The sequence below is a fragment of the Benincasa hispida genome, chromosome 1 (genome assembly GCF_027475165.1).
Source record: "Benincasa hispida cultivar pf3 chromosome 1, pf3_genome.v1.1, whole genome shotgun sequence".
Lineage (NCBI taxonomy): Eukaryota > Viridiplantae > Streptophyta > Magnoliopsida > Cucurbitales > Cucurbitaceae > Benincasa > Benincasa hispida.
In genome coordinates, this window is record NC_143478.1 from 37,436,384 (window position 1) to 37,454,959 (window position 18,576).

An 18,576-nucleotide genomic window follows, 5' to 3' on the forward strand; every position below is an offset into this window, starting at 1 on the left:
ATTACAGGATCTCGATCACATTTCGAAAAATGGAAGACAGGAAACTTCCATACAGGTTTTTGCCTGATCTTGAACTTCAAAGAATCAAGCCACTGGACTTATCTGAATGGCAAGAGGAAGAGAAGAATGTTGAACTGGAGAAAGGTGAAATTGAACAAAGTGATCATTCACCCAAGCCACTGAAATCATTATCCCAATGGCAAGAGGAGAGAAAGAAGAATGTTGAAGGGAAAAAACAGAGGGGGCATCACAATTATGATTCAGTGGACTTCTGTCAGTTGCAGAAGGAAGAGAAGAATGAAAGGAAACAGAGAGACCATCATCATTATCGATATCATTATTCACCCAACCCATCCTCCCAACAAACCAAACGTCAGAGATTCCAAGTTGGTGTCTATTGAAGAAGAATCAGAAACTAAGCATAATTTCAGTTCAAATTTGTAACTTCTGTATCTATGAATCACTCTCAAACAGGAACCAACACGGGGTAGTTGAAGTATGAATTAGGTAGCAACTTAGGCATTAATCATTATCTTTTCAGTTCCAGAAAATTTCTACTCTTTTTGTAAGCAGAGTCCAAACAGAAGAGGGCTTCTGAAAGTGTTATCATAATGCAATTTGTATCCATAAGTAACAGAGTACACACATGTAGGAATGTTGATGAATTGAAGTATGAAACTGTAGTTATTTATGCATTAATTTTACAGTTTATGGAGATAGTTCCTTGACTTTCTGAAAGTAGAGTACAAGTAGAATGCTTCTGAAAGTAGGGTTTTGATCCAAATTTCCAGAGAGCCGACATTGAAAAGGTAAATAGATATCTTCAATTCAACAAGAAATGAAAAGCTAGAAAAAGGAAGCAGCTTCAAGAAGGATGAACCTTATTGGAGGAAATAGCCTTCCAGGCGGATCTCATGGAAGCGGTGGCGGAATTCATGGCTGCCTCCATGTACCTTTTAGAAGCAACCGCCGCAGCCTTCTCCATCAAACTCCCCATCTTGCGAGCCTTCTCAGACTTGTCAAGGAGTTCTTGGAGCTCAGCTTCGGCCATCCGATCGAACTCCTCCTCGAACCGTCTAAACTCATCCATGGCGTCTTCCATGACAGAATCGAGATAATCCTCAGCCTGGTGCATGGCGATCTCAGCGTCTTGAACCTCGTTCTGGTGTTGGAGCTCCATGGCGGCCCAGGATTTGTAAGCTTCGATCTCGAAGAGCTTCATGAGGTCTTCAATGGTGGAAGGGTCGAAATTCTTGTCGTGTAGAGCTTGATCGGAGAGGAAAGTGAACTGGGAGATGAGAGCTTCCATGGGAGATGGGTTTTGGGGGAAAATTTGAGATCTGAGGAAGGCGAAAAATGGGTAATGGATGGTTGAGAATGGAGAATCAGATGATGATGGGAACAGTGGGGAAGAAGGTTGGAGCAGTGCGTTGCTGAGTTTATAGCATCTCAAAAAGTAGAATTGAACGTTTGAGAAGGAATCTTTGGCTTGGACCCATAATAATACGTGTAGGCCTAACATCATTTTTATTACTGAACTTTCGGGGTGCTATAAAATTTAAACCTATCTTTCATTACTACTATCTTTACAAATTATCTAATTCTATAAAATGGATGATTACAATACATGCACGATTTTCAAAAGAAATTTTGACTAAAAGTCTAGAACTTCATTTAGATTCACTTGAGAAAAATGTATTATTCAAAAAACTTATTTTCATCCAAACTTATTAAAACACATTTGAAAAGTTATTTTGAGTAAATGTCTAGCACTCCAATTTCTTCTAAAATGACTTATTTTTTAAAAATTAAACACTTGAAAATTGTATTCCAAACGTACCTAATCGATTCATTAATGAAAGTTTAGAAGTTTAATTGATACAATGATAAAGTTTTACACTAGGTTTTCCTGAATGAAATGTAGGGGAGTATAAATTAATACATTTATAAAAGTATATGGTTTGAATTGATACAGCTACTCAAATTTAGGGGCATAAATTTATATTTTCCCTAATATGTAATATATATTTTGTGTTTTGAAACTTTTAGTGTACTTTTTTGACATTTGAACGTTTATCTTCGTTTGTGAAAACTAAATAGTTTTGACAAATTATTATAAGAATTGTTGTCTCACAATGGAAAGGTTAAAAGAAGTGATGAGCTTCCAACATTATAAAAAAAATGTATACTTTAATTTCAAATCATCTTCATTAAACACATTTTTTTATATTTTCTGATTTGAGAGTGAGGAAAAGGGTATAAATGGTACAAAAACTTTGAAAAAGGGTTCTTGTCGTTAAGATCGTGAGAGAATTTTAAATTCTATATGATTGTAATAATTTTTACACAATGATTTTCCTTTTAGTCGACTGTGATTTTTCTTTGATTTTAAAAATTTTCACGTAATTTCCTAGTTTTGATATTTTTAAAAATTTTCAATTATTATTTTTTGTTTATTCATGCATCAATAGTGGGATGTTTTCCCAAGACTTCATTTTATTCATGTTGCTTTACTAATTCTATTTTAATTCAATAATAAAAAATCTACCCATCCATTTCTCTTTATTGAATTTGAAACTTCAAGCATAAAAATAAAACCTCTCAAATTTTAGACACACCTATCTTAAAGTTCACCATTATTTAATATAAAATATCACTTTTATCTTTATATGTTGGGTTTCATTTCATTTTTTTTTTAAAGAAAAGTTTCATTTTAGTTGATAGTTGATGTATAGTCAAATGTTCAATTTTCTTAATTCAACCATTAAACGAATTATTAATATTTACGGAGGTTAATTAATATTTTATCTATTAAACTAATCTTGAAGGAGTTTTTTTTTTTAAATATTGTAGTTAGGAAAAATATTTAGAGAAATATGGTTGTTTTGAAAGTATTTAGAGATTTGTGGTTGTTTTGGAGATTTCGATGTTGGGATTTTATATAAAATATTATAAAAAAAAAAATAAAGATGTCAAAGGTTGAAGCCTTGACCTAGAAAAATTAAAGAAGAAGTCGAGGGTTGAACCCTTGACCTAAAAAAATTAAAGAAGATATCTAGTATTGAACCCTCGACTTAAAAATGAAACCTAAATCTACTTCCTCCATGTCGAGGGTTCAATCCTCGACCTAATTAAAGCTGCCATTCATGGCTGAATCGTCCCATCCGTCTTTAATTCCCAACGCCGGTCAAATTTTCGTGGGTCGAGTTTTGAAAACTCGACCTACAAGTTTTTAATCCCTCCTTATCACTTCTCATTTCTCACATCACAACCTCTCTACCTTCTTTCGTTTGCTTCTGCCTTCTTCATTTCTTCATCTCTGTCTTTTTTCTTCTTCGAACCTACAAGTTTGCTTCTGCCTTCTTCATTTCTTCATCATTTTCTGCCTTCTTCATCACTCCATTTTTTGTTCCAAATCTTCTTCTTCTTCCACAATCGTCCATTAAATTGTGAGATTTGTACATTTACTATACAAAATTTCATTTTTTTTAAAATAATTGTAAATTTTGTTTCTATTCTCATTCTATTATATTCTTTTTATAGTTTTTGTTGTTTTTTGGGAAACAAAGAACAAAAAAGAGGTAACATTAACAAATTTCTTATATTCTCATAATATTTTATTTTTTAATAGTTTTTGTTGCCGGATAAGAAATATCAAAGAAAAGAGAGAATATTATCACTTTTGGGGAAAAAAAGAAAACCACTATTAAATTTGTGAGTGTACTGTTTATTTATTACTAGTTTTTTTTATATATATATTTAGTAGATCTATCATGTTAATTTGTTAGTAGTTGTTGAATTCAATAATATTTACATATTGATGTTAGTAGTTCTTTCTCTATTAGTGTTAATCTTAATAGTTGTTATTAGCGTTAATCTTATTTATATTATGTTATACCAACATGTTAATCTTATTTATATTTTGTTTGTTTTTGTTTGTATTTAAGTATAGTTTATTGTTATGTTTAAAAAGTTAGATGTTTATGCTTTAATATTTTTAGTTTAATACAAAATTATTGTGATTTTTTGAAATATATTTCTTATGATATTTGATTTTTTTAGTATTAACTTTGAAAATATATTTTAAAATAGTTTTAAAAAGTTTAATTTGTTGTTATGTTTAAAAAGTTTATATTCATAAACCTTAATATTTTTAGTTTAATACAAAATTATTGTGATTTTTTTAAAATATATTTCTCATTATATTTTATTTTTTTAGTATTAAATTTGAAAAATAGTTTTAAAAAGTTTACCTTATTGTTATGTGTAAAAAATTAATGTTTATAATTTAAAAAGTTTAATATTTTTAGTTTAATACAAAATTATTGTAATTTTTTAAATATATTTCTTATAATATTTTTTTTGTATTAAATTTGAAAAAATATTTTTAAAAATTTTTCCTTATTGTTATGTTTAAAAAGTTGATGTTTATAATTAAAAAAAGTTTAATATTTTTAGTTTAATACAAAATTATTGTGATTTTTTTAATATATTTCTTAAAATATTTTATTTTATTTGTATTTAATTTGAAAAAATAGTTTTAAAAGGTTTATCTTATTGTTATGTTTAAAAAGTTGATTTTTATAGTTTAAAAACTTTAATATTTTTAGTTTAATATAAAATTATTGTGATTTTTTGTATATATTTCTTATGATATTTGAAAAGTTTAATTTATTGTTATGTTTAAAAATAGTTATAAAAAGTTTAATTTATTGTTATGTTTAAAAATAGTCTTAAAAAGTTTACCTTATTGTGATTTTTATTGTAATTTTTTTAAATATATTTCTTATATTTCTTATATATATTTCTTATTGTGATTTGTTTTTGTTTAAGTTTGATAATTAGTAGAACAATTAGTAATGTATTGTTATGTTGTTTACAAATGGTAATATGATGGATGGTATTGACGGAGTTGACTATGACCAACCACCAAGTAGAGGTTTTAGCATAAATGTGAATAGTGGAATTGTATTTGAACAATTCATTGAAATGGTTGGGATGTCATTTAGTGTAGATATGAGAACAAATCAGTTAGAAATAATATATAGACATCCTAATCTAGAACCAGGTTTATGTCATTCCCTATTCCGAATGTACAAGCTATAAACTTGATGTTCTCAATCACGATGTCCCTCCCGAATTTAGTGTATTTGTATGTAAATGTAAGTGGGATAGGATTGGATATAAACTTGAATGCACCATTTAGTTAGTTTGAAGATCCAACTCAATGTATTGATCATAATCCGGAGTTAGTTGCATCGTCATGCGATAATGAAGATATGGCGGCTAACAATCAGTATAAAGATTTCAGAACAGAAACGGACAATGACTTTGAAGAGTTGAATTTCGATGGTCGTGAACATGAGTTACCTTCAGATACATTCAATGATTTGGATATGAATGTACTAGATAGAATTCGAGAACATGACCCAATTGTAGCCCCTGTGGACGTTAACAATACTCAGTTGTATAAAAGGATGATTTGTCAAGACAAAGAAATGCTACAACACGTGGTCAAATATTTTGCTATTAAATGTCACGCATCATATAAGGTTGTGGAATCGATACCGACGATTTGGGTAATACGGTGTAAGAAGTGGGAAGAAGGTTGCAAATAGAGACTTCGTGCAATAAAGAAAAAATCGCATGGCTTGTTCGAGATCACTAAGTATGATGAGCAACATACATGTTTTTATTTAGAACTGAGTCGAAGTCATGTGCAATTGGATTCATCAATGATTGCACTGGAGTTCTGTGATGCCGTAAGAGAAAAACCATCTATCGGTGTGGCACAACTGCAGTCCGACATCAAATCAAAGTTTGGATATCATATTCCTTACATAGGGTGTGGGAGGGAAAAAGAAAAACGTTGGCTAAAGTGTTCGGTGATTGGGATAAGTCTTACAAATTGTTACCCAGGTGATTGTATATGGTTAAGTAGACCAATCTCGGAACACATGTAGAGTGGAGAGTGAAAGAAACGCTTACTGAAGGCCATGTTATCTTAACTTTTGTATTTTGGGCATTTGGTCCTTGTATAGAAGCTTTTAATAAATGTCGGCCGATAATTCAGATAGATGGTACCCACTTCTATGGTAAATATCGAGGAAAATTGCTGATTGCGACATCAGTTGATTCGAACAGGCATCTTCATCCACCTGCATTTATCGTTACAAATGAAGAGTTGCAGACTCATGAGGCTGGTTCCTAAAACACTTGAGAGAAAATTGTAACATACGAAGAAGTGTGTTTAATTTCAGATCGACATGTTGGCATCATCGCAGTAGTGAACAATCCAGCAAATGGTTAGACGGGACCAAAATGTCACCATCATTTCTGTTTACGACATATCGTCAATAACTTTAATAAAAAGTACAAATTTAATACATTGAAAAATTATGTTTATCGTGTCGGGTGTCAGTTTCAAATTTGGAAGTTTAATAAAGCAATTGAAGACATTAAAGGAATAAATCGGAGCTGTCTGAGTTTTTTTTTTACAACATTGGTATAGAACAATGGACTCAAGCACATGATGGAGGGTTCAGGACAAATCTATCAGAGTGAATAATATTCTGATAAATGCTCTTGCTCAAATAATATTCTTAAAGTGCGTAAATTATTTCGAGAAAAGAAGAGAAGAAATAAAGGCTGATTTGGAGCGTCAAGATAAATACACCCGGTAATATTATTATTATTAATATTATATATATATATATATATATATATATGTTATTAACAATTTGTTTCAAACATATTTTATAATACTAAGTAGAGTAAAAATTCAAGTACGCACATGAAAAATTAATAAATGGGTTGCAAGATCTAGTAAACATGAAGTACAATCATACAATTGATATGAAGGTGTGTTTCATGTGAAGACCGGACATCATAGTCTCAATGCTAAAGGAGAAAATGTTCAAATATTGAGGCTAAACAGGTCCGAGCAATACTATTCATGTAACAAGTGGCAAGCGTTCGGCATTCCATGCTCGCATTTTATGGCAGTTTGCTCACATTTTAACATGAACTACGAAATTTTTATTGAGGACTACTATAAATTGTCAACGTATGCTGAATGTTACTTTGGACAGAACCAATCACTCGACAATGATGTGAATTTTGTAATCATTTAGGCCATAATCGAAGGAAATGTCATTACGGACTCTAGATAGTTAGGGGTTGAGAAATAAATATTTTTTTCATGTATATTTAATTAAGTGTAGATGATACATTTATTGTATATTCAACTTATTTATTATAATTTATAAAGTTATACATTATTCTTTTAATTAAGTTGTACATTATTTAATTGAGAAATAAATACTTTTTTTTATCATGTATATTTATTTAAGTGTAGATTATACTTTTATTGTATATTCAATTTTTTTTATTACAATTTATAAAGTTGTACATTATTCTTTTAATTAAGTTGTACATCATTTAATTGAGAAATAAATACTTTTTTTATTATGTATATTTAATTAAGTGTATATGATACTTTTATTGTATATTTAATTTATTTTATTGCAATTTAAAAAGTTGTACATTATTCTTCTAATTGAGAAATAAATATTTTTTTAATTGAGAAATAAATATATTTTTTTTTCTTTCAAATCATGGCTTTAAACCCAAGACCTATTGATCCCGATATTTTGTATGATCAGTCCATTCATCGATGCTCATCTGTTGTATGACAAGATCTTACTACTGGAGAAATATCTTGCAGGCGTCAGAGGCAGTTGTCCAAGCACTATCCCACTCCACCCTCGAATATTATCGCTACTTCGTACATCTGGATTTTATGGGTTGCCAAATTGGGATTTATTCAGCCTGAGACGCATACATTTCATATGTCTGTTGGAGAGTGCACTATCACTCTACAAGACATAGAAGTGTTATTGGGATTACCTGTTGATGGTTAGCCGGTCACCGAGTGAAGAGTTGCCCCTGTGATGCAGATGCAGAGCCAAACTGATTATGTTAGTCTGATGATGATGATGCCAACATTTGGTTTAGGACATTATGACTCAGAAGCTGGTCCATCGTCTTCATACGTGCATGAACATGGTCGGGGTTGTGGAGAGCATAATGAATGTTTATATTATGAAGCGGCTGCAGAGGTACCAGAGCAACTTCAAGAAGAACCAGAGCAACCTCAAGTTCGAAGTTGATGACGACAATCAACTCGAAATCGACGACGTCCTTGTCAGACACATTGATTTTTGTAATTATTTTTATATAAAATGAGATATTTTAATTTACAATTTATTATTTTTATGAGATATTATTTTTTTTTAATTTGTTCTTTTTAGAGTTAAGTTAAGATGGTTTAAAAAATAGTAAAATAATAAAATAATAAAAAAATGTAAAGTGGAATATACTAAATAATAACATAATGGAAAATTAAAAAAATAGAAAAAATGGAGGTCAAATTAATGAAAAATTTTAAAAAAAAGAGAATGAAAGTCGAATTTTCGGTTGATTGAATTTTGAAGACTCGACAACTTAAAAAAAAATTAAAATATTTTTATAAATAGTTTTCTAACAATAATATTATTATAAATACTTTTAAAAACAACAATATTAGTCTAATTTTTCCCAATCTCTAATGGATAGTAAAAAAATTGAGAATGATTTTTTGTTATTTTGGTAAAATAACCGAAAGAAATCCAAATTTAATTTTGACTAAGAGAATTTAGAGATACAGTACAAAGAGAAAGTCGAGAGAATTCCGATTACTAAAGTCACGGGTTTCTTCTTCTTCTTCTTCCTCCTCCTAATATCTGATCTAACCACAAACCAGATTCCATTCGATTTCTAGGTTTCAGGTTTGGTGATCGGAAACATCATGCGCCGGGAAGTTGTATTGCCGTTGTTCCTGCTCTGTTTCTTCGCCATGGATCTTGTTCGAACTGCCCATTCAATCTGGTTGAACTTGCCTCCATCTGGGACCAAGTGCGTCTCCGAGGAAATCCAGACCAACGTTGTTGTTCTTGCCGATTATGTCGTCGTCGCCGATCATACTCACTCCCCCACCATTTCTGTCAAGGTCAATTTTCCACATTAAACCCTTTTCTTCCCTTTTCTTTTATTAATTTGGAGTTTTTCGTTTCAAATTTCTTGATTCGTTAATTTGTTTGATGGGCTATAGCAAAAAATTGATAAGCTTAATAGATGGGTACGATTGGTTTTTGCCTTGCTCTATTTATATGTTGATTTGTCTCTCCCGTTTAGTTTTGACCGAGCCATTGTGAAATGCCGAGAACTAGGATCTATTTCTTGTGGCTCTTCTCCCTTTTTCTTTTTCTTGGAGATAAAATTTGATTTTCTCATTGATTGAATCCACGGGGCCAAAGGATTTTTTCGGCTATGCTGATTTGTGGAAATCCAGTGCGCCAATGGATGTGTACCTTTACCTCCGGCTTGTTGCTCAAGGGAGCAAAACTTTGATGTTTTCACAACCGTGTAGGCATATCATTGCAGTGAGATGAAAGAAAGAGATCAATTCCGTGAATAGCATCTTTTCTTTACTGTTATGGAGGCCTTTTCATCTAATTTTATTTTGTTTGGTTTCTGATTTTTGCTGTTCAATTATTTCAAAGCATTTATAGGAACAGTTGTGGATTAATTTTAAGGGGAGGAGAAATACCTTGGAAGTCTGCTGCTGACCCACATATCATTTGGTTTTTGCAAATTGTTCAAAAAATGTTCTTCATGTATATGATTTCTATTCTAGTGATTGTTTGGTAGGATGATTCATTAGGAGGGTGATGAATAAGTTGAATATTGAATATGGGGTGTCTGTTTTCGAAGGAACTTTTCCACGAAGGTCACGATGATAAAATTCTAATTGGAGTGTTTTCTTGGCACACACCATGCACCTGATAACGATTTAAATTGGATGGCAAAAATTTAGTTGAAAGTTACGTCATTTTATGGTTTAAACTTTTAGATTTTGCAAATGGATGTATTTCTGTATTAACAACCACCCCCCCAAAAAAAAAGTGTCAAAACACTAGTCTTGATGTTATTGACAATGACAGATCTTTATTTACAGTTCAATTTGAGTCTCTAGATGAAATGCTCTGGTGAAATGCTTTGGCCATCTCTTTGGTGGATTCCATTGAGGGGTTGTTTCTTAACCTATGTATCCTGTTGGGCATCTCTAAAAGGTCATTGCTCTTAGAATATAAGCTTGGTCTGCTATTTCTTGGTCTTATATAATTTCTCTTCAACCCCATAAGGTAAGACTTGAACAACTCCTATTGAAGTTTACACTTACCGATGCTTCAGACCATTTGATCTGTATTACTGATAGAGTCACGGTTCATGGAGAGTTGTAAACAACCAGGACAGCTGCACCATATATTTTAGGGTAATTAGCTTGTCCATTGGTTGTACCTACTTGTAATGTAAACAATTAATATCTATCATTCGGTCATGAAATGTTTTGTCTATTCAATAATGTTGAACATATAAACAACAGGACACTGATTATGATTCCATAACCTTTTTTTTTGGGGGGTGGGGGATAAGAAACGATTTCATTGAATAAATGAAATATCCGAGGAGATACAGAAGAGGTCCTTTAAAAGGGTATACAAAAGATGCTTCCAATATGCAATTAGAAAAGAGAAACTATGGCTCTTCATGGCATGTATATCTTCACACCAAAAAAAAAAAAAAAAAAGCATTGATAATGGCAGATTCGAAAACTTCCCGGGATAATTTGGCTTTGTCTTGGAAAGTTCTTGCATTTCGTTCTTCCTGAAACCTCCCATAAAGCCATAACCTTTAAAGACTTGATTAGTAATCTCGTAGAGTTTTGGTGCAAGTCGATGTTTTTGCTTAATGTGTGGAAAGATTTTGTTTTCAAGTTGATGGGTAGGCTCATCTAATGTCTTGATGTGTGTTATTGTTTTGCACTTTACTGATTGATGGTGGGCTCCTTTAGGTGACATCTCCATACGGGAACAATCTTCATCACTCAGAGAATGTAACACATGGCCAGTTTGCGTTTACTACTACGGAGGCTGGTAATTATCTAGTATGTTTCTGGTTGACTGACCACACGCATCAAGCTGGTATTGAGATAAGTGTCAACCTTGATTGGAGAACTGGGATTGCAGCCAAGGATTGGGAATCAGTTGCAAAAAAGGAGAAGATTGAGGTAACTACTTCCTCTTCACCTTTTCATATTCCACTACATTCTGAAACATCCATTCAATCATTTTAATGCCCAACCTTGTTCTCATTTAGGGTGTTGAACTCGAGCTGAGGAAACTCGAGGGAGCAGTCGAAGCTATCCATGAAAATCTACTCTATCTCAAGGAAAGGTAACTAAGTTTCCATAGTAAAACTGGATGCTTACAAAAATCTACCCATTACTCTCATTTATATAATTTTGAATCCTTACAGAGAAGCAGATATGAGGATGGTCAGTGAGAGAACAAACGCACGAGTTGCGTGGTATAGCATCATGTCCTTGGGTGTCTGCATTGTTGCTTCTACTTTACAGATATGGTACTTGAAGCGATTTTTTCAGAAGAAAAAACTTATTTAGAGAGTACTGTTCTTTCAGAAAGAGAATTTGCTTGTTTAGTTTTATTTCCTCATACGAAGTAGAGAAGTTTTGACACGAACTGCAAACCATGTAGGTTTGTTTATAATTTTTATTCCAGATTTTGTTTTTCCTCTGTTTCTTTGAAGCTGTGAGAATTTAGTGAGTTTTGATTCCTGAGATTCAATGTATGCATCCTTTATACGATCAGGAGTCTTAGAGAAACTGAAGGTCAAGGAGATATAGATCATATAATTTGATCAAAATGTGAGCATATTCGAAATAGTTGCAAATCAGCAGCTTAGCAGCTTCACTTTCTATTAGTCCCAAGTTTAATTTAGACAATATGATTGACAATTTTTAACTTTGAATAGTCTCATTGTATTCTTGACATATGATGATAATTTAGTAAGCCATAGACTACTCACTATATTTTTCTTCTTTAAGAAATCAAAAGAATTAAGATCATGGTTTCTACCTAGAAGGCCTAAAGAAAACCCTATATTTTATAAATGTCTTAAAATTTGATTTTTTTTTAAAGAGGACTTTTAGTATTAATTTTGGACAATTATACCATTTTTCATTTATTTATATCCAATTTTTAGACCGTCAACACAAAGAAAAACCTCCAACGTTAAAATATATTGAAATTGGAGAGTTTCTAACCAATTCGAAAAAGATGAAATATTAAACCAGTTTGCCACACCAATTTCAAAGTTATGTGATATGATTGGTACACAAACCAAGACATTAAATTCAAATTACCAAAAAAATCTTTCCAAAAGCAAAAATCTCTCTAATCCCACCACAAACGAAAGTAGGGATTTCAATTTTTCTCACCCATCATCTAATCCCACAACAAACAGAAGTAGGGATTTCTATTTTTCTCATCCATCATCTATACACAACGAAAGCGTGAAGATAACCCATCACTAATCAGCCAACCAACCATAAAATCCCTCTTCTCAAGCCATCTATAGCAACAAATCCCTATAAACTCTCTTCCATTGTCGAAAACCCAACAAATACACTTGGCTCTAAATCTTGGACGAGACTTTAATCTTCTAATGGATACTCTTCTCTAACACTCCTTTATACTTCTAAGGGACATCGAAACTAATAGTGCTGCATGTGAATTCGAAACTGGTCTTCTTCCAAGTGAAAAGCACAATTCCAACTAATTTTATTGTGGAGGAAGGAAATCAACAATACCACATCGTCTTCACATGTAGGGAACCAAACCAATCCTACAATCTTTCTTTTATACATGCACTATAATTTCCTCTATGCATTATTTCCACTATTAAAGGTAGGAAATAATTGCTAAAGAAAATTCTTGGATATTATATATGGAGATGCATATTTTTTTCATAAATATATACCGATTTAGCAAAATTTTTAAATTAATATTTTATTTAAAATATTTAAGCAAACAGATAAAATTCCTTGATATACACAATATATCCCTACTTTTTAGAATTCCAAAACAGAAACTGAAGAATAATTGTTTAGCAACATTTTTTTAACTAAAAACTTTAAAAATAATCCACTATTTAAATGCATTCGAAGAAGGATTAAAGTTATGTAAAAAAAGAAAACTGAAAGAAGAACAAGTGTCCGTGAAAGATTAAGGTTTGTTGGAATAATTGAAGGAAAAAAATTGACAAACAAAGAACCAATAATTCTCACCAGTGAGGACCTAATATGTTTCTAATCTCTACCTCCAATGATTCTATAAACAATAACCTAAAAACGTATGTATAACAGGAAACACAAGATACATAGGACATTGAAGATGCAGACGAAGCAATAAATAAAGTTATCCGATCAATAGATGAAGAGTTAATCTATGAGAAGCGGGAAAGATCAAAAAAGGGAAAGACTAGAAAAATTGGTGCGGTGATCAATTTAAAGACATTTTGTAACAACCCAAAATTTCATTTATTTGCTATGAATTGTTTGGATAAATGGATTGGAATTTAAAATTTAATTAACTTACTAAACTAATTTTAATTTAATTATTTTGAATTAATTAGACTTACAATTTGGATTATTATGGTTAGATAATTCAATTTTAAAGGGAATTATATATACAAGTATTGGAGGGTTTCCTTTTAAATTGGAAAAAAAAAATTAATTAATTAAAAGTTCTCACTCTCCCCTCCAGGAGCGTGCGCCAACACCCGCCTCCACCCCCCACCCGATTCTGTCTTCCTCTTTTCTCTCCGTAAAGCTCCAGCCACCGATCTGCAACGCCATACGCGACCGCCACGCCAGCCGCTGGTTCTCTCTGCCGTGAGCCGCGCCGCTCCGATCGCCAGGCCGTAGCCCAGCCGCCGTCGACCTTTCGCCAGCGTCTGCCGCGCGCTCCAGCCGTCGTACATCCACCGATCACCACCACTCGCCGGATCTTTTATTTGGTGAGTTTTTTATGAATTTTCTTTGGGTTTCTTGATTAATTCTTGAGTACACACTAAATGTTGACTAGACTTGAATTCATCTATAATGAGCATCAATTCAAGTTTTTGAAAGTTGTTAGTCTACCGTCTAATAATTTCGGAGCATTGTGACGCTGATGGTTATTAAGACTATGAAACTTTTTGGATTTGTTATAGATGTTGAAAATTGAATTTTAAATCCTAAATTATGGTTTATGTGTAGATTTCAATCTTTGAGTGAAATTTGGAATAGATTTTTGGAGCGAACTAAATATTTGGTAAGCTATTGGAGAGTTTTAGAATGAATTTAAATTGGTTGATATAAAATTTAGGTATTTGGGATGAAATTAAATGTTATGCTTCTGTGTTAGGACATTAATTCAAGTTTCCGTTGGAGATTGATTTTTTGGATTAATTTTGGAATTTCAATCCAAGGTAAATGTCTTGCTACTAGTTTACTTTCAAACCAGTACCATATGATGATAAGATAAATGTGATTATAAAATGTTATGGACTGTTCTGATTATGATTCTATGATGTGTTGACTATGGGCCTTATGGTAATTTTTCATGTGATTGTGATTATGATAAAAGATATATATGTGGACTAATGCATGCTAAGTATTTATGATAATTGTTAGCCTTTTTATTTGGGTGATGTACACTTTACGACTATTCTGTGTTCCTTCGGGTTCACACCAATCATTGTTTGTGCACCCTTGGGTTCACGTCCATGATTGTTTTGTGTACCTTCGAATACACACCTATGATTGACATGTGCTCCCTCGGGACCGCACCTACGACTGATATGTGTACCTTCAGAATACACGCCTATAACTGATATGTGTTTCTTTAGGGTCACGTTTTCGGCTGATTTGTGACCTTTCAGGGTCACCACAACTAATATGTTATAGGATATACATTGTTGCCTAGATAGAAAGGCTAACATGTTACCCTATGAAGCACAAATACTTCATGCGAGACAAAGAATCAGTATCAGACACGTATCATATATTGATACTTCCAGATACTTCACAAATACGTATCTGACACGCGATATCCATATTTTTTGATACTTTCCAGATACGTATCTGACACGCGATTTGACGTATCTATTTCTATGCATATTTTTTTTTAAAAAAGACAAGTAACTTATATAATCTTTCACAATCTAAAATTAGGCAACCTATTTAGAAAGTTCACTATTCGAGTCTAAAACTAAAAGAAAAATAAATAAATAACGGACCAAACCATAGATTAAAATCATATAATCTCCATCTTCACATTTGAGTTCCCACAAAGTCCACCTAAATATAAACCATTTGGATGTCTTCAATAATAAGTTCTTCGTTTATCTTCATACTTCTCTCTCTAATCTTTTCTTCTTCTTCTTTGGAATATGAGTCACTTTTCTATTGCATTTTATTAACTATTGTACTTCAACATCTTAGATGTTTTTTTTGTATTGTATTTCAGTGTTTGTATTCTATTTTGTGTTATTGTTATTGACTTGTATGCTAAATTTATCTATATCCTAGATTTTTTTAAAGAAAAAAATGTATCTTTAACGTATCAGTATCCTCGTTTTTTAGAAATATATATATTAAAAAATATATAAAATAGTGAAGTATCCTTAGACGTATCTGTATCTTAGTTTTTAGAAATTGACGAATCGCCGTATCCAATCGTATCCGTATCGTGTAGCTGAATCTATATTTGTGCTTCATAGATGTTACCTAGAGGGTCTAGTAATCACTTACTGAGTAGTTCATACTCACTCTTCCTTATTTTATGTTTTTCAGGTAATGACAGAAATAGGTTGGAGAGTGAAACAGGACCTGTGACAACAGTCATTATAGGGACAAGAGAAATCGCTTCCGTTCAGTCTATGTTTTAAGTTATTTGAGTGTTTTGGACTAGGTCTTGATGTGGACAATTTTTTTTTTTTTTTTATTGTTTTGACCGTTTTCTATGAAAATGTTTTTAGAGGACCCCGAATAAATGCTTTACTTATTGTTTATTTATTGGTTTAATAAATTGTTTTGAGAATGTCATCCATATTTTAATAAAGTTTGCTTTAATGGTCAAGATATTTTGGTTGTAAATGTGTAATTATGTAGTAACGACCCTTGATAGAAATCTCGTAAGGTCGGGTTGTTACATATTTATATATTTTCTTTCCATCATCATACTACATAGTTAATCGCAAATTTTAACCTTTTTGTAGAATGATGGTCCCTTAAACTCAAAAATCGAAATTATAGAGAGAGTACGACTGATCGACCAAATGTGTATGAGTGATGGAAATGAGAATGACTATGGTCTAAGTGCAAGCATACACTGTCAATGAAGTAATAAACTTGGAAGGACTAGTTTACTTTTAAAATTAATGATGGTTGTGAATCAACGTGACCGAGGTAACCAAGTGATAGGAGTTGGAATTAATGAAGGAATCTTTCGAGAAGCTAAATAACAGTAATCGAACAGGGGCAAACAATGTTTCAACTTTTTGGGTTCTATGCTACAAGTGATACGGCCACATCGCACTAAGACAGAGAAGTGTGCATGGGCAGAAATCTACCCTTATTCGGTCTGGTGTCTATTTCCTTTAAGGGTTTTAAGTAGCTATTGCCGAATGTTCCCATGGGTAGCTAAATCCTAGAGTAATTAAAGCCCAGTTTCTTTATCCTATTGTGTCCTTTATTCCTAAGATGACATGACTCTCCTATTCATAGGCTGTTAGTCCCATATCTTGTTGTGAGATCCATTTACACTAGCATTCTTAGTACAAAGCTCCACTAGATTGTTAAATTAAGTGACCAGTTCAATTTACCAATTCTAACATTAATTTCAACAAAAGGAATTTACAATTCAAGCTGATGCGACCGCAACATTGCTTAAGCCATAATAAACCTAGGGCATCCACATTGTTGAACCCCTACGAGAACTTAGCTCATGTTAGATGATAGAATCAACATTTTTATTGAATCATAAACTATAACTACAAGTTAATGTTCAAGTGGGAAAATTAAATAACTACAATGAATGAATGAAATAGAAATATTGGAAAGAAAGTGCAATCTCAAATGGGGGTCTTTGGACAAACCCTTAACCTTTAGTCTTTCCCTAAGAAGATTCCCCTTTTCAAGATGGAATCGTGCTTCACCACACGTTTTCACGAGGTGAAGGACTTAGAGTTGCTATGCCTTAGAGGAACCTTTGTTCGTAAAGCTACTGACTTGAGAGTTTGAAAATCTGTCCAAAAGACTACTGGAAAATGACAAGAACGACAAGGGAAAATGTGGTGACTTTTGGGGAACGACGAGCTATCTTGAAGTGGAGGTTTTCATTACCTTATATAGGCCCCAAAATAGTTGGGAAGGGTCGAATTTCGTGCTTAGAAGGTTTACTAGGCGAAATCGGGACTGAAAAATAGCTCAGAATGAGAAAGTCGCAACAACCCTTAATTGGTTCAAAATTTGGAAAATTAGGATACATTAATGTGGTCGCGTCGCCAATTGCATCGCCTGGCACATTGAAGCAGATCCCTCTATAAATGGCCAAAAACCTGCCAACACAAACAAAATCAGCCAAAAACCAATAAATATCCTTTGCAATGCAAATTAAGGCCTTCTTGACTTATTTAAGAGATCCTTCTTGACCTATTTAAGAGATTTAAGACTAATTTTAAAAGGAAAACAAATGCAAAAACACATTTTTTCAGGTACAAATACACAAATAAGAGCCTAAAAACATGCATTTCATGACATGTATCACACTCCCAAACTTTAATGTTTTCTTGTTCCCAAGAAAATACTATAAAAAGAAGCTCCCTAAAGTTCAAAACACACATTCTTAGAGTGATAAATGCAAAGTGTAGTAGGTTTCAGAAGGGGTCTCCAATCTAAATACCCTCAAGTTCAATCTCCCATAGAATCCTCAAAAAAGTTTTGACCCAACCATCGGCTCAATTTCCCATAACTATCCACCTAAACATGCCCTACTCAATCGAGCTCCTAATAATCGAACCTAGTGAGATCCAAAACACAACTTAACTTTGCCTAATGACACCTCATGATTTTTACAGACCTTCCCCTCCCAAACTCATGTTTTGCAAGGGCTCTCTTTTAATGTTATATTCCTTTTTTTCCATCCCTAGGACAAACCTATTGTTGGGTTTTATGTCCTAAAAATCGCAGTTTGTAAAATGATAAACATTTTCTATTATCAATATACTTGTTATTGATCTCATAAATTGTATGAAAGTCTAAATCCAATAAACTAAGACCCATGACTATTGTATGCATACTTGAACTTTATGTGGAGACATAAGAGTTGATCAAGTTCGAGTAAATAGTCAAAATGATCTATGGTACATGAATGAGGTTGGGTACCTTATTCTGGTAACACCATTGAATGTGGCTGATGCGTTATTTTATGAGGTGAAATAATGGAATGAAATACGGTGATGGAAATACGTTGAGCAACAAGTTTTCTCAGCGGAATCCAAGTATAAATTCTACCGAGTTTCCTGGTATGTCCAGGGTCGAACTCAGGGACTAGGAAAAACGGTATGCGG

The 18,576-nt window shown here is 32.6% G+C and overlaps 2 protein-coding genes, 1 long non-coding RNA gene and 1 pseudogene across 4 annotated transcripts in view; 3 read left to right on the plus strand and 1 right to left on the minus strand.

Moving 5' to 3' along the window:
- The window catches only part of LOC150038421 (uncharacterized), a 35,410-nt pseudogene extending 34,004 nt beyond the window's left edge, over positions 1-1,406 (plus strand). Inside the window, exon 9 of the transcript XR_016529319.1 lies at positions 8-1,406. The product of XR_016529319.1 is annotated as an uncharacterized LOC150038421 (transcript). The remainder of the gene's footprint in view (positions 1-7) is intronic.
- LOC150038422 (uncharacterized) lies at positions 648-1,538 on the minus strand. Its single transcript, XM_090317880.1, has one exon. The coding sequence runs from the start codon at positions 1,523-1,525 to the stop codon at positions 866-868; it is 660 nt and encodes a 219-aa protein (XP_090174006.1). The 5' UTR covers positions 1,526-1,538; the 3' UTR covers positions 648-865.
- Positions 1,539-8,592: 7,054 nt separating this feature from the next.
- LOC120070281 (transmembrane emp24 domain-containing protein p24delta3-like) lies at positions 8,593-11,826 on the plus strand. Its single transcript, XM_039022196.2, has 4 exons — positions 8,593-9,049; positions 10,955-11,170; positions 11,260-11,336; positions 11,419-11,826. The coding sequence occupies exons 1-4, from the start codon at positions 8,849-8,851 to the stop codon at positions 11,561-11,563; spliced, it is 639 nt and encodes a 212-aa protein (XP_038878124.1). The 5' UTR covers positions 8,593-8,848; the 3' UTR covers positions 11,564-11,826.
- Positions 11,827-13,661: 1,835 nt separating this feature from the next.
- Positions 13,662-16,085, plus strand: LOC150038423 (uncharacterized). Its single transcript, XR_016524087.1, has 2 exons — positions 13,662-13,980; positions 15,800-16,085. It is a non-coding gene; the product is annotated as an uncharacterized LOC150038423 (long non-coding RNA).
- Positions 16,086-18,576: the final 2,491 nt, after the last annotated feature.